This window comes from Sinocyclocheilus grahami, unplaced genomic scaffold, assembly GCF_001515645.1.
Source record: "Sinocyclocheilus grahami isolate Dianchi unplaced genomic scaffold, SAMN03320097.WGS_v1.1 scaffold571.1, whole genome shotgun sequence".
NCBI classification, from domain to species: Eukaryota; Metazoa; Chordata; class Actinopteri; order Cypriniformes; family Cyprinidae; genus Sinocyclocheilus; species Sinocyclocheilus grahami.
Window position 1 is genome coordinate 24,830 of NW_015505750.1, and position 17,266 is coordinate 42,095.

Sequence of the window (17,266 nt, forward strand, 5' to 3'; positions counted from 1 at the left end):
AAAACCCATTATAAACGAGGCATTTGTTGAATCCAGTGGGGACATAATTACGGATTATAATGACTTATACTGTCTTTTTACGGGCGGGCTTGAGTGAGCGGAGGCGGGCGGGCTTGAGAACGGGCGTGGCCGGCGGGTTTATGGCAACCACATGTGACGACCCCGGGCTGGACTACGCTTCGTCCATGGTGAAAGCCGATCCGGCGATCCTTAGCGTGAAGTTGATGTATTTCCTCAGCGACCAGCACGGATCAGCTCCAGGTAGGGCTGGGCAAAAGATCGAAATGTGATTTTCATACGAATCTCGTCAGTAAAGCCGCTTCTGGTGATTAGTAGTAAATCTCCAGCACGTGCTTTCAGATGGAGCGGCATTTACTACACAGAGCCATAGATCACTGACAAGTTTCACAAAATCGCGTTCAAAATCGCTGGCGATTCATTGCTTTTTGCACAGCCCTAGCTCCAGGTATCCAAGCGGATATCGTCCTCTTTTTTGAAGGCCAAACAAAGTAGTTTCGCTTTCACAACGAAACACACAGCACCTTCATGACATGGCAGGCAGCAACAATACTACAGCGAGAATAAAAGTTGCGCCTTCTTTCTTTGCGTGAACATTTGGGCGTTTTGCAAATCTTCCCACATCGTGTCGTAGATATGTGGGGGCGTGTTAGAACGAGTCGTTTTAGGTAGGCGGGATTGACTCTTAACTTTTATAAAGAATATCTCTTTGGATTTGAGACTTTAGTCTTTGCAACTTTACAGATCTTCTTTATGCACCAAGAGCTTGTAACACTGCAAATAGAAAGGAAAAATTGAAATCACTTCATATAACCCCTTTAAGGACCCAAGCTTTTTATTTATAAGAAATTTAAATGACTGAAGCCTAGTGATGGAAATTTTGATTCTTTCAAGAGATTCGTTCATTTTCAGTTCGTTCACTGATTCGTTCAGTGACCATTTCTTCATATTACATAAATACGCGAAAAAGAGTGTTTTATCTGTTATGTCTTAAGTCAACGAACGTATTCACTTATTACAAAAAACTGATTTGGCTTTATTAAAATGTGTGCATAATCTACTCATTAAATAAACAAAGTTTAAATAAGTTGTTCAGATGACCAAAGCACAATGTTTTCTTGCATATTTAACATTTTAATTGTTTGGTCAGACATTTACACATTCATAAATCGGGGATTAAACGTTGAGTTATGTTCTGTATGCTAAATATGAATATATAAACAAGTTTATTTGCACAGTACCTATAACTGCGCTTTGCATCCGCTTTCTGCTGATTGCTGATCGAGATTGACATGCTTAATGGCCGACTGACCCAGTACACTCTCATTCATTTCATTCACGAACGAGATATGTACCAGTTCTTTCGACTCACGAATGATATGTACCAGTTCATTCAACTCGTTCACGAACGAGAAGATCTCTCTCGTTCAGACTCAAAAGAAACTCGTTCAGTGAAGGGCGTATTCGTTCACTACATTAAACAAATCACACGGTCCGTCACATCTCAAACTCGAAGGCTATTGGCTCGAGGTTTAGTCATTCTTTGACAGGATGAAACAGTCCACAGAGCTACCCGGTTCACTGATCTGCGCATGCGCTGCCAATAGCGCCGCGCTGCTGTGGAAGGAGGAATTTCAGTGAACGAGAAATATGAGTCAATGGATTACGTGAACGAGAATGATTCGTTCACCAAAAAGATTCGTTCAAAAAGAACGATTCGTTCACGAACGTAACAACACTACTGAAGCCATAACACGACGTTCACTCACCCCGAATATTTTGGGCTCCTTTTTGTTTGTCTTGTAGCTTTTCCTCTACCAGAGTTGGGCTAGTGTTCACTGCCAGGTCCGTCGACACGGTCAAAGCCATCCTTCGTTTTCAAGTAAGTGAAGTTTGTAATAACAAATGCGACAATGATGAGCACGTCTTTAAAGTAATGTCAGATACTTTTAAGTACAACAAACTCGATGTTCATGCAGAGCGGAATTCCACATGAATGAGTGAGACAGGCTGACCTAAAAAAATCTGTAAGGATTCTGCACGATCTTTTGAGTTATTTGTTGTGTCCTGGCTGCACTCGTCTCTTCAGTGCGCAACAATCCCAAGGAAAAGATCTGTGCTTCAATTCTGTCTGCAATACAAAAACAGTTTTTGCGTTTTTATGCAAACATCACAGAGAAAAGGTCTGTCCAGCCCCCTTCTCCCCATAGGAACTTTTATTAATTGTTTTCGATCACTTCATAAACAGCTCTCTGTTCCCGTCAGTCACGAGCTTTCTAGGATTCTCACATTCGAGGTGAGTCGGTCGTGCATTATTTGAATAAAAATTACATTTGACCTGACATGTTTATCAGTAACATATAACATAGCCTACTTTTTATATTCATGAGTGTATTTTTTTTTTGGTGATACCTGAAAATAGTTTTTAAAAAGTGCATTTAAATTGTGTAGTGGCTTGCAATGGTTAGCGTGTGTATTTGTGATTGTATACTATACAAATAAATAAAAAAGGAAACTGGAAGGAGTTGTTTTGGACATCTGGGCAGTCCAGCCCCTCTTAAGGCAATGCATGTAGTGTACTATTTATTTTCCTCTGCAGTGCTGTTGAGCAATCAGGATTGTATCAAGCTGTGCTGCTCTTCTCTCCAGACACATTTTCTGTATTATATCCGCCCACTTCCTCTCCTCGCAAAGATGTTTTTCTCCACCAGCATCTGTATTCCTGCAATACGTTCTATTATTCCAGGGGGATCAGATCATGTTTCATAACGACTCTCGCTTTTATCTCAGTCTGTAAAGAGCCATTACAATCACTGAACTGGACTTTGAAATGTCCCTATTTTTCAGTACCTAAATCGAGTTTTAGCTGGGTTTTCAAGACGTCAAGCAACCAAATGCCTTCTGCTGACTCGGATCCTCCCAAATTCCATCGCCTGTTCAAGTTTTATGACCCTGAAGTGGTGGCAGTAAGTGGATGTGGACCAAATAATTTGTCATTAAGGAAGACAGATAATGGTAGTTTGGGATCTTACTGTAATCATGCTGTAATAGTTTCATTTGAGATGTTTTGCTTAATGTTATTGTTGAAAATATGTTTGAATTTTTACTCTCACCATGCGTTTTCCCTCTCTAGCTTATGGCAATATTACTAGGTTTGTTCCAGCTCCTCCTGACTATACCAACCTACAACATCAGCATTGATATAAAATATTTGTTTGTGTGCCCCCTCTGTGTTGGTTCTGTGGTATGTTTATTTCACTACTAAGATACTGTAGTTGTTATGGTTTTAAATGATTGTCATACTATTATGGCAAGTTTGCTAAAACACAAAATACATAAAATGATCATACACAAAGCAAACATATAAAAATATAGCATAAAGTCCCATTAATACGTTTTCGTACAATTGCATACTTCTGACAATTTATTTAATGCAAGATCAACTTTCTCTTCTTATTCTGATGTTTTTTATGTAGTCTGTGATTGCTGGATCATTTGGTTTGGCATCTGAAAGAACTCCTAAGAGAGAACTGGTAAATTCAAGTAACTAGAGCTTCTTATTGGATGTGGATTGTTAAGCTTTATTCTGAAGTATATGCAATTATCTGTTTTTCTCCCTCTAAGTTAAAAAACTCTCTGATCTTTGGTCTTGCTGGCCTGGTGGGGACACTGATTGGTCTTATTCTGTATGCTTATGCTGCAAATACGTCTCTGGACATCCCTCCTTGCTCACTTGAATCCCATGAAGACGATGCTTGTCCACAAACAATCTTTCAAGTAAGTGAAAATTATTGATTTATCCTGCCATTAGCCAGTTATACAAAGTAATATAAAAACAGACCTGTTTAACACATTAATATCTTCCTGCCTACTTCAATATTTTAATGCCAAAAGATGCCACTAAATTGCAAAAAAGCATAATACACATTCTGTGCTGTTACACACTATTTTTGGCATGGTTAATGGAATATGTATATGCCACAAATTATATATTATCAAATACTTCTATGTTTTTTTCTGATTTTTATTTCACATGAAATAAATCTTCTCTTTTTGTTTTGACAGAGTTTTTACAAAGTGATCTCTGGGCAGCTGTTGCTTTGTGATATAGCAGCTCTGGTTCTTCATTGTTTCCTATCATTTTCTGCATTTAAAGGACTGAGAATACACTAAGATTGCATTATCCATACACCTTCTCTTTTAGGCACAGATTTTTTACGAGCATTTAATCTTTATATTTAAATTAGTATTTTGTCTCTAAATCATAATCATTGCTATTGTTTTTCTATCTTTGTTTTTTTTTCCTTAAAATTGTGAATTTACAATATTGTCATGTACAAAACACATATTTGGAAGTCTTTGTGAAACTGGAGGCATTAACTTACACTGTAAACATTTTACCTGCTATTACTGAACATGTAAGATTATTTGCTACATTATTATTATTATTAAGTAAAAAAAATGGTGTCAAAGTTACAACCTTGATGATGGTATTTTCGACCACTTTGTTTCATTAGCCATGAAATCATTTCTATGAAACGATCAATGAAACTCTGAAAGCTCATAAAATCACAAATTACTTTGACAAATGAAATGGATATAATCAAATATGTAAAATAAATGATGAAAATGTATAGTTTTTAAGTGCCTGTAATTCCAAACGCTAAATTAATGTTCTACTATACTACTCTTTAGTGCTTATATTTGTAAAGTTGTAAGACAATTCTTTCTGCAATATTAAACTTCTATATAAAAAAAAATTATGTTGCCTTTCTGGTGAAATATTAGGACCAACCCTACTGCCATGTCACATAGGCTATGGAATATTCCCGTCACATCGATATATGTTTGGTCACATCGGGGTTTCCCTTTCAGTCAGCTGAACATACGACGATACCATATAAAATCAATGTTAGGGGAACATTATGATATTTTCACGAATGGACGAGAACGTCTTTTAATTTTTCTGCATTATAAAACCTGTATATAGTTATTTAATCTATACTCCAAAACTAAATGCGATATTATTGGCAAGAAATGTAAATTGTGTTTTTAGACTGTTTTAAACATCTCACTTCCCTCGACAAAATGGACAATGGTTTCATCCAAAGATGGCTACGATATCTGTCAACGAGAAGTGAAACTTTCCTTTAAGAATAGGGATATACCCCGGCAGTTAACCTTCATTTGGACTATTTTGCTTGAATTGACATCGATGCGGTTTTAATGGACACACATTATCACGTTTTTCTGAGTTGTTATTTCGTCCGACGCCGTTTTGTATTGAATACCAACCCGCCTTGCTCAACTGCTCTCTTTTAAGTGAGCTAGCCGACCTGCTAACCGCGAGGAGACTCCTGTCTCCGGGAATAATTTCGGGAACATATTTCCACTTTGCCGCGCTAAATAACGCACTACACCTGGTACTGATACTGTCACCGAAGTATTTCTCGCAGGAAGCGGGCTTTAACGCCGAGGACGCTCGCGAGCTAGTTGTCAGGCTCAGCACTTCCGTCTATATCTGTACGTCACTCGCTTCCAGTTAAGTTTGATGTTTTTCCATGAGCACTGTGCGGAGAGGACTTTGATTTGCTTGTACCTTGTAAGTATTGGGGGATTCTTTAAGAAATACCAAGCAGGTAGAGTTAAGCTTAGGTTCATTAGCATAATTCCTAGCCATACTTTTAAGTAACCCACTGTTATGCACTGTCTGAATGACAGATGACTGCCATAGGTGATCCAGATTACCTATCAGTTTTCAAGTAGTGGTTTGATATCCGAAATGACACCTACCAAGTATAAACTGCTAGCCTGGTTCAACTTAAAAGGATCTTTTACCACAAAATTTTAATTCTGATATCATTTACTCATGTTTTTTTCCTAACCTGTATGACTTTCTATCTTTTGTGGATCACACTATGAGATGTCTATAGAATGCTGGTCTTATGATTAAGATGAGCTGTAATGTAATAAGTCAATTATTAGGACACATAAGTAAGCTCACTGTTTATCCTTAGCTGTCCTAGCAAATCAATGGAGAAGCTTCAAGACCTCAACCAGTCCGAGTTGCAGGATTTGCTGGACAACTCGGAGCGGGTGGAGTCTATGGCACTGGAGTCTGATGAGGTAAGATGATTATGAAGGGATAGTTCACCCATTAATGAACATTTTGTCATTATTTATTCCCCCTCACGTTATTCCAAACTTATTTCATTGTTCTTTTTCTGTGGAACACAAAAGGAGATGTTAGGAAGGATGTTAAAGGGGTCATATGATGTTGCTAAAAAAAGAACATTATTTTGTGTATTTGGTGTAATGAAATGTGTTTAAGTGGTTTAAGGTTCAAAACCCTTTATTTTCCACATACTGTTCATTATTGTTTCTCCTCTATGCCCCGCCTTTCTGAAACGCGTCGATTTTTACAAAGCTCATCGGTCTGAAAAGTGAGGTGTGCTCTGATTGGCCAGCTATCCAGTGCGTTTTGATTGGCCGAATACCTCAAGCGTGTGACGGAAATGTTACGCCCCTTACCATACTGTAATGCCGTGTCCCGGTGCGACGAGACAAAACCAATAGAACCCATTATAAACGAGGCATTTGTAGCATCCAGTGGGGACTAGTGTTGTAACGGTACCAAAATTTCAGTATTCGGTACCAATACCAGTGAAAATCCACGGTTCTCGGTACTAATTTCGGTACCAGAGCAAAACACAAAAACATGCTAATTGAGCAACATTTTTATTAATAACTTTAAACTAAAATTAAATGTACAAAACCAATGCCATTGTTTATATTAAAAGTGTTTCAAGTTTTCCCACAAGTAATAAAAGTAAACAACTTTCACCCAAAAGTTTAGTCATAGTTCTGCTGCCACTGAAAAACATCTGTAAACTGTTGTCTGTTTTAGGGTTTGCTGGTGTGTTTCAGGATCTTCCTCAGTCTGCAGCTGTAAAAGGAAAATATAATTTACTTAAGTAAAGCAATGGGCTGAGTCTGATCAAATGCAACATTAGATCATTGACACCAGCTAAAATATAACTTTTCAGGAAATAACAAACCTCAGCTTTTATAATAAATTTAGATAAGGTTACATATATTAAGTAATAGATCCATAATAGATGGAAACTGTAGTATTAAAAACACTACAATAAGATTTTATTTGTTAGATAACATGACCTAACAATAACCAATAGTTATATGGCAATTATTCTTCTTAGGGTTAATTTCAAAGTTCAATCTGTTAAAATTATTTAATGCACAATGAACAAACATGAATGATCAAGTGTTTGTATTAAATAACATTCACAAACATTAATGAATGTTTTAAATATATATTGTTCATTCACTGTAAGATGTTACTAGATCTAACTCGCGTTAGAAAACATTAAGTCATTGTACAGTAGAGTCTGTACAGGAGATTTGACTGTACTTTTATTTAATCCAAACTGTTCATATTTAATTTGAGATATTCAGCCAAGAATTACAACTAACTAAAAAAAAAAAAAAAAAACTTTTTCTGACAAACACTGTTAACCATACATTTGTACATTCTCTAACACGCATATTTTGGTTACACAGTTCATTTAAAAGCCTTTGGTGTGTAAAAATAGTAAATACCGTTATGTCCTCCTGTTTTTTACAGTAATAAGTTATTGGAGCATTAAATAGTTAACAAAGAAATCATTTTGAACAAAATTAATTCTAATGCTCATTATATTAGAGTTAGCCGCGCTTATGCTAACGGCGATGTTTATTTCAATCCGAAATTCAAATTAAAATATGGAATAATATTCATTGCAGAAGCTCTAAATATTAAAAATGTAATTGAAACTTTCCTGCTTGAACTTGATCGGGGTGTTTTGTTAGTTTGATGCGTTTCCTCCTCTTGAGGTCGCCACTGCTTTTATGAAGAGGTTGCCAGGTTTTCACAACAAAACCCGCCCAATCACGTTTCGAGGGGTCCCCCGGTAAAAATCACGTTCCGAGGATAAAATACGCATGTTTTGGCGGGGTTCTCCTGGTAAAATTCGCATTCCAGGGGCTAAATATCACGTTAATGGGGTCGTTTTTCAACTTGGCAACACTGGAAGAGGATAGCTTTCGGATAGCGCATCAAGAACCGGGTTGACCGGGTACTCGGTACCACCGGTACTTAAGAAAACCTGGTACCGTAACGTTTTAATTTTTTTAGTACCGATTTGGTACCGAAATACCGGGTCTTTTGACAACACTAGTGAGGACATAATTACTGATTATAATGACTTATACTGTCTTTTTACGCACTGCGTTGCATAGCGCAGCGTAAACATAAAACCATGTCTGCATTTGTGATCAGAGAAATGGCAAACAACAATCTACTATACACTGCTCAAAACTCGCATTTGAATCGTCAGTGGCAAATTCTTTAAATATGAAAACATACAGGCTGTGACTCAGAACAGCCGGCATTGTAGTCTACTCTCCCAGGTTCAGGAAACAGTCCTCCGTAAAATGCATTGCATACACATGAATATTTAGTTTGAACTGTTCTGGAACAGTGTTGTAAATACAACTAAACAACTGATTTCTAGTTTTGTCCTCTTTTGGAAGGCCAAACAAAGTATTTTCGCTTTCGCAACGAAACACAGCGTCTCCACGACATGGCAGCGGCGGCAACAATACTACAGCAAGAATCAAAGTTACACCTTCTTTCTTAGTGTAAACATTTGAGCGGCGTTATGCAAATCTTCCCACAAAGTGACGTAGACATGTGGGGGCGTGTTTAAACGAGACGTTTTAGGAAGGCTTGGACGGGTCTTAACTTTTATAAAGAATATCTCTTTGGGTTTGAGACTTTAGTCTTTGCAACTTTAGGGATCTTATCTATTCACAAACAGCTTGTAACACTCCAAAGAGAAAGGAAAACTTGAAATCGCATCATATGACCCCTTTAATGCTGCTCTCTTCCATACAATGAAAGTGAATGGTGTCCATGGTCCAAAAAAGACCTTTAAAAGTACCTTACATCCTTAAATGTAGAGGTTCTTTATTATTGTCATCTATGGTTCTGTGAAGAACCTTTAACATCCATGGAACGTTTCCATTGGACAAAAGGTTATTCCGATTATAAAACTTTGTTCTTTAGGTTTTTATTGAGAACTGTTCACTGAAAGGTTCTTTAGAAAACCCAGAGTGGTTCTTCTAAGGCATCTCTGTGAAACCCTCTGTTTGGAATCTTTATTTTTAAGAGTGTAGCAGAATTCACCATATTGCATGTTTTTTTTGTTTGTTTTTTTAATAGTCCAACAGACCAAATTCTTATCTACTGAAATTCAAAAATTTGTGTCGGGATCAATTACAAGGCCTCGCTGCATTGTTGCCAAACCTACTGTGACACATCCTTATGTGTTATATTTGAATATACATGAACATAAATGAGATTTTAGTGCTTTGGTAGTGGAGAAAAGTTAATTAGTGAATAATTGGATTGTTCTTTTCATAATGAATATAAGGCAAATGCTGTATTTCTCAATCTATGTCTCTGTGAACTGTTATTTTATAATTGGTGATATTTTGAAGAATTTGGGTAACCAAAAAGTTGCTGGTAGCCACGGACTTCCATATTATGGGAAAAAAATACTATGGAGGTCAGTGGCTACCAACAACTGTTTGTAACCAATGCTCTTCAAAATATCATCTTCTGTGAACATCAGAAAGAAACTCGTACAGGTTCTGAACAACTTAAGGGTGTGTAAATGATAACAAAATTTTCATTTTTGGATGGACTACCCCTTTAACCTGCTTATATTATTGAGGCAATAAATGAACATTCACATTTGTATGTATTGCAAAAGAATAAAAATTAAACATCCGATTGAATTGTCATATATATCCACTCCTCTCTGAACGTCATTTTTGTTTGTTTGTTTCTGGTAATCTCTTCATCACTTCATTCAGAAATAACCACTTATCTACTTGGCATCAACAGCTATCATTAAGTAAACGCCACAGTCTTAAGAGTCCTGCTGAGGATGGATTGTCCTAGTGGACCTTATGATGTCTATAGCGTTGTAGCTTTTGTCATGCGTCACTGTTATTCTTCTGCAGATTCAGAACATTCAGTTGGAGAGGGAGATGGCTCTGGCTGCCAACCGCAGTCTGGCTGAGCAAAACCTGGACATGAAGCCCCGTCTCGATACGGAGAGGGCACGATTGGTGGGAAAATACACTCAACTAGAGGAAGTGAGGGAGAAATACAAACAGCACTGTGCCATGAGAGGTAGGCGAAAGAAGGAATTGATTTGGGTTGTGAAAGTAAAGGTTTCAAAGAGAATATAGCAATGAATGCTGGTTAAATTGATGTTTAATGAAGGGGGAGAGAAATTGATTGATGTCAGAGCAGGTTTTCTAAAAACCTGACGAGTAGTTTTGCTCTGAGAAGAAATTAATTATGTTGGTAATGATGTGCTTTTGTATTAAACTATTTAAAACAGAAACAATTTGGGATTATCACGAAGAATAAAGAAATGTAAAATATTAAAAATTGCATATCCCTTTTGTTGAAATACATTTTTAAGATGAACATTTCCAGATTTCTGTTTACAACAGTGTTCATTTTATTGATTTTATTATTAATATAATATTATTTATATTTTATTTAATAAATTTTTCCCTATTCTGTTTCTGTTCAACTGTAACTGGACGGTTTATATCTTGATGTCTTACTGTCCTGTTGTGTATTGGCAAGTTTTTGAAATGAACAAAATCCTAAGAAAAATAAAATGTAAATATCTTAGGAAAGTGTTTCAGTGTAAGAAAATAAATGAATTTGAATATTCTAAAAGAGAAGGTTTAGGCAGTGTGAAAAATAGAATGAATCTTTTAAAAAAGATTATATTATTAGTACTGCTTTTAGCTCAAAGAAGTGTAATTAAAATTACAGTGTTCTTTTAACTTTTGTTCACACTACAGTTAAACTGCACTGGCAGTTTTCATGGCACTTGAAGGCACCCTGGAACCATTACGCTTTGAACAGACACAGGAATTCTTACTGAGTTTCTAAACAGAGCCATGTTGTTCAGCCAGAAAATCTTTTATATGTGCACATGTCTGTCATATAGTGCTGTTCTATGAGCTTGTTTTGTTCTGGCACTCATTCTCCTCCCCTTTTTTGCATATGTGATATTACATCACACAAAAGCTATGTATCTGGCCTCTTTTCCTGTAGTCTCATTCTCCTTTCTTTCTCTGTCTATTCATTACTGCTTTTTCCTTTGTTTAAAATTATTACACATTTTAGTCAACTGATTTGTTTGCATAACAGTTCTCACTTTTCAGTTTCTTACTCTTTTACAAGCCAGCCTATTTATGTATCAACTCTCTCCCACTTCTGTTCTCTTTTTCCCTTCCCCGTCTGCAGACAGTATCATGGGGCAGGTTTCTCCGGAGGGGCTGTTGTCTCGTCTGCAGACAGAGGGCACCAACACAGAGGCAGAATCAGAGGTGGGCCACCAACTCCTTTATAATCACCGGTGTCTTTTTTTTTTTTTTTTTTGATGTTTGCGTTTTCTGTTGGTGAAACTGTCAGGTTTGTTTATTGATAAATAAGCAAAGGATGATTGTTCATGTAAGAAATGAAAGAGAATAAAACTCTGCTCTTGTAAATAAAATCTGTTATACCTTATACTTATGTTATATTAACCTTATATGTTTATATTAAATCCATTATTAACATTAGACATTTTTACATTAAATAATCTACGAAACTGTATGTAATTACTTTAAAAATGCTAAGTTGTATGTTCAAATGATTCAAATCTGGAAGTCTTAATGTACTCATAGTTTTTCATAAACACAACCATTCCAAATTTTTCAGAAATACCAGGGGCCTGATGTATAAACGTTGCGTACGCACAAAATGGGCATGGAAATGTGCGTACGCAATTTTCCACGCACATATCGGGATTAATAAAAAAATTAACTAGGCGTAAATATGTGCGCACCGTACGGACACTCTAGATGCGTACGCACTCTTTTACTGGAGGGAGCGAAATAAGGAAGCAAATCGAATGATTTTAAAGTGTATTTTTTTTTTTTTTTACATACGCGTTTAGATTAAATATGACACTGAATAATGAAGTTAAGCACTGAAATTTCATGAAATTATTATCCAGAAATTACAACATTTTTATATGAATTTAAACAGAAATATTTGCAGTGGATGTGCTGCTTTCTAACAGTTTTCCTGTGGTATGCGATTTAATGTTTTAATCACAGCGAGGATTGCTTGGCGCATGACAATTCCACTTTAAATTGTGTTCTAAATAGCAAAACTCATGTTCTGAGAAAATACTTTTGCGCGAATAATAATAATCATTTTTGTGAACTTTGTTTGATGGCTTTGGAACATAGACGGTAACGACAGACATAAGGATGCGCTTGTTGATCAAACAATAATTGGTCAGATGACACTCTGTTCACAGGTGTCGCGCACAGACAGTAGCCTAATGATAACCCCTTTCATGCTCTTCCCAATATTGTGACAAACACTATATTTAAAAGATAGAATTTGAAGGAAACTGTAAGATATGCACATTTTATTTTCAAAATGTTGTTATTGACGCGGTGAGTCAGACAGCTATTTACACTGCAAAAAAAAATAAGGCCTATCTCTTTCCATAAAAATATAGGCTATAAACATTCTAAAATATATGTTTACCTTTTAGGCAAATTGCATAAATTGGAATAGTGATGTCTCAAAACGCATTTATAGTCCATATTTTATATTTTCCTAAAATATTCCTACCCTTAACTGTGTTAAACATGGTGTCACATGGATGGAATATGCATGGAAATGATATGCAGATGACGTTATGCATATTAAAACTAGGCATTGTAAATAGATCATATATGGCTATTTCGGGGAGGAGACGGGGTGGAGATTTATGTAAACACAATCTTCTGCTGACTGGTATTACAAAGGGAATTTTTCGCAGGTTCTGGCGTACGCATGGCTTTATAAATCTGAAAACATTTGTACGTATGCAAAATCTAGCTTTTGTGCGTACGCACACATTTAGGATGAAATCTATGTAAAGTTTTATACATGAGGCCCCAGGACATTTTTATGTTTTTGAAATAAAATTCATTCTTCTGTTCCATCCATCCTTCTATAGCATTTAATGTAATCAAAATCAAATAAAAAAATCAAATAGTAATATGATAAGTTATTATAACTAGGAAGTAATTATAATCAAATTATGAATAATATTACGTTATAGTAGAATATTATGGTATTTATTACAAAATGTAAATTTTTAGCTGTCTTCCAAGAAAATTGTTATATAATCCTTAAAAGGATTCTTTGAACAGAGTTCTTGAATAATGCAGTATTCAATTTTTTTTTTCACATTTGAAGGCTTATGAACTACTGATTTCCTAAGCATAATATAATATTATAAAACTTGTATGGTGTTACCAACCCCACAATTTGAGGATTTGAAAATCACTCAATCTCTTTCTCTCAGGTTTTAGCAGATGAGTTTCTTGAAGGTTCGATATCGCTGGACTCTTTCCTCGAACGCTTCCTTTCCCTCCGCTCTCTGGCTCACACGAGACGAGTGCGCATTGAAAAGCTGCAAGAAATTCTCAGCCGAAAAAGCAAAAAGATTGGAGATGCTACAGTGACATCACAAACCTGTGCTAATCAGGATGCTGGATCATCATCGCCGTGGCAACAACCGCAGCCTCAACGGCAACAAAGCTCCAAAATCAATGCACCCTCCAATGCCTCAACTTCTGCTCTGCCCTACACCCCCTACCCCGTTGCTCCTCCCTCAGCCTCCACAGCGGGCACCACTAACCCTAGCACAGCGTTTCAGCCCTACCCCAGCCAGGGTCCCCCCTTTCCTCCATCAACAGGCTACACAGCTCCCAGGCCTGCGTTTGGTCCTCCCACTTGCCCATACCCCACCCAACCACTATTTCCTGCCCCACCTTTTGGGCAGTTTGGTCCCACGCCCGCCCCGTACCCCGCTCCATACGCTTATGGAGGATACAACTACCCCACAGGCCCCCATGGGCCATCAAACCAATCACCCACAGCTAGACCGCTTTATAGGCCAGGTTTTGGGGTACCACAACCATACTCCTGAGCCACTCTGTGTGTGTCTGTCTTTCTCTTTTTCTCATGATCCTCCCTCTCCCTCTTTTCTCCTCCTGCTCTTACCCTCAGATTTGTGGTTTGCGTACCCACGTCACATCCTGTTCCTGTCTGAGGCTTATAAAGACAATTGAGATTGAGCTTGTGCTTGTTTCCCCCATGAAACCTCAGTCAGAGACTCAATATGGGCCGCACAGTCTTAAACGGCTCTTGTCCATTTTAAAGCATGTTATCAGTTTGCAAAAAATTCTGATTTATTATTATATTTAATGACGAGAATTTTTTTTTTTTTACAACATTGTATTACAGCTCAGCCTTATTTGGCTGTTGTTTTTTTCCCAATCATTTTGTCAAAATTCTACTGAGACGCTACATGGAAGTGTTACGTTAGCGTTGGGCTAATCTCTTGTCTATATTGACCCTTGTTGACAACGTCAATCCAGAAAGCACAGCACCATTTTCCATTCCATCACAGATGAAAACTTCTTCAAAAAGCCGAGCTTATTCGTTATCATGAATACATTTAGACAACTTCCACGTGTGCAGATTTGGGTGCGGTGCGTCCTGTTATGAAAGCTTAGTGTACCAATGCACCAACCGATCACTCCAAACTCTCTCGATACCTCTTTTGCTCCCTCTTTTTCCACTCCATTTATTTAATATACCACTTGACAATGATTGGAAGAAATAGACTTTTACTGTAAGTTCTCTACTGGGGACGGTGTACTTAACAAATTAAACTAAAATTAAAGGGAAATCGGAGAACAAGGGATATTAATATAGTCATATCTATCTTCTATAGCACAGGATTTGGTTGGGCAGTTGAGGCATAACATAGCACAGAGTATATGCAAAGAAAATAGGAGTTTCATAACATGCTTACTTTAGTCAATATAGCATTCTGCACCTACCGTTAATGTAGATAGACCTTTTGTGGTAAAACTATGCAGACGAATGCCTGGCTGCATATTTTACACTGAATTTAGACAGAATGAGACATTGATGGTCTTGCACAGCTAGCCGCCCAGTCTGTTTCAGAGGCACATTGCCCTCAGAATCATAACGTGAGTGGGATTGGATCTGGTTAACCAACAGAATGCTATATTTTGTGGTTTGGTTTGAGTCCACCTTCAGATTCTGCCACAGTTGTAGGCCTATCCATCAAAACGGCCTGTGCGTGTCATTACGTGGTGTTATGCAGATCCATAAAACCCCCATCTATTTGAGGTCTCCTTGTCTGCCAACCGGAGAACCATGTGAATCACACTAGCACTCCACACTAACAGTCCTGAACTCTTTGGCAACAGGAGCTGGGAGCGGGGCCTTCGAACCGTCAGCTTTAGAATAGGCGTGCGGGGTCTGTTTATTTTTGTACTTTAAAGCAATTCAAAACCAGAGGCATCCTCAATCAGGCCTCGAGTGGCTTTATCAAATTCATGAACTCAGGTTTGTAGCAAAACCCCCACGTTTAGGTTCCCTCCCCAGCACCTGGAGCGAGGGAGAGGGGTGATACGACACGAGGATGAGCGAAAACAAATGGGATGAAAATTTTATTAGCACATTGATTTGCAGCATTAGAGGAAATAAATTATATTGCATTGGTTGTGATGACTGTAGCCTGTTAAAAGTGTATTTTTATTGTCATTTTTTTTCCGGGTGTGAATATTAAACACTGAAGTTGATCTACGATTTCTGTGTTGATTGGAATAACTGATTTTTTTTACACTGTTTTATAAGTGAAAAATGAATTATTTTATCCAGCACATTGATCAAAGGTGACAGTAAAGACATGTGTGACCCTGGACATTAGCGTACATTTTTCGAAATTGAGATTTATGCATCATCTAAAAGCTGAATAAATAAGCTTTCCGGGATACAACTATTTGAAAATCTGGAATCTGACGGTGCAAAAAATTCAAAATATTGAGAAAATCGCCTTTAAAATTTTTCAAATGAAGTTCTTAGCAATGCATATTACTAATCAAAAAACAAGTTTTGATATTTACGGTAGGACATTTTCAAAATATCTTCATGTAACATGATCTTTACTTAATGTCCTAATGATTTTTGGCATAGAAGAAAAATCTATAATTTTGACCCATACAATGTATTTTTGGCTATTGCTACAAATATACCCCAGCGACTTATAGGGGTCCGATTATGCTCTTTTACAAAGTCTTGATTTTGTTTTGGGGGTGTACTTACAGTCAAATATAGCAAATGTATGAAGCAATAAGAGAAACATACAAAATGTGCAGAGCGGGGATACGCGAGGACTGGAAATAAGAACCGCTGTTCTAGACATGCCAAAAATTTGAGGCTACAGCACAGCAGCTGCTCTTCTTCTTGGTTTTCTCTGACGCACTAACTCTGCAGCAGCACTTCTTCTTCGTCGTCTCGTCTCATGCGCTCACTCAACCAAGCGTTCTAACCACGACCTAGCCCCTCCCCACCCCCCAACCATTCAAATTTCTCTTGGTGGGAATTCTTTGTAATGAAATTCTAATGAGCCGCTTTGTGATATCATAAAGCCCGGAAACCAAACGCTGTAGTCCAAACGAGTCGTTTGCTGTAGTTCTTGAAAAGGGATTTTTTAAAAACTAAATATCTCCCTTTGGAGTGGACTTTGAGATTTGTAAATTTCTAGATCTTTTTTATGCCCAAACATACACACTACACACTGATTAAAATTAAAAAAGTGAAAAAGCATAATAGGACCTCTTTAAGAAGTAAAGGTTTTGTGGTCCAGGGTCACATTTATAATGTTCCAAAATATTTCTATTTCAAATATGTGCTGTTCTTTTGAACTTTCAATTAATCAAAAAATGTATCCCAGTTTTCACAAAAAATATTAAGCAGCAAAACTGTTCAACATTGATAAGAAGAAGAAGACATGTTACGAGTTCCAAATCAGCATATTAGAATGAAGGGTCATGTGACACTGAAGACCAGAGTAATGGCTGCTGAAAATTCAGCTTTGCCGTCACAGGACTAAATTACATTTATAATATATTCAACAGTTTAAAAATCATAATATTTAACAATATTACTGTTTTTCTGTATTTTTGATTAAATGAATGCAGCCTTGGTGAACATAAGAAACTTCTG

General features: G+C 37.1%; 1 protein-coding gene and 1 pseudogene across 1 annotated transcript; one reads left to right on the plus strand and one right to left on the minus strand.

Moving 5' to 3' along the window:
• The window catches only part of LOC107556519 (membrane-spanning 4-domains subfamily A member 12-like), a 7,006-nt pseudogene extending 4,879 nt beyond the window's left edge, over positions 1–2,127 (minus strand).
• Positions 2,128–5,122: 2,995 nt separating this feature from the next.
• On the plus strand, positions 5,123–15,845 carry LOC107556517 (vacuolar protein sorting-associated protein 37C-like). Its single transcript, XM_016239655.1, has 5 exons — positions 5,123–5,620; positions 6,036–6,144; positions 10,105–10,276; positions 11,417–11,499; positions 13,524–15,845. The coding sequence occupies exons 2-5, from the start codon at positions 6,052–6,054 to the stop codon at positions 14,148–14,150; spliced, it is 975 nt and encodes a 324-aa protein (XP_016095141.1). The 5' UTR covers positions 5,123–5,620; positions 6,036–6,051; the 3' UTR covers positions 14,151–15,845.
• Positions 15,846–17,266: the final 1,421 nt, after the last annotated feature.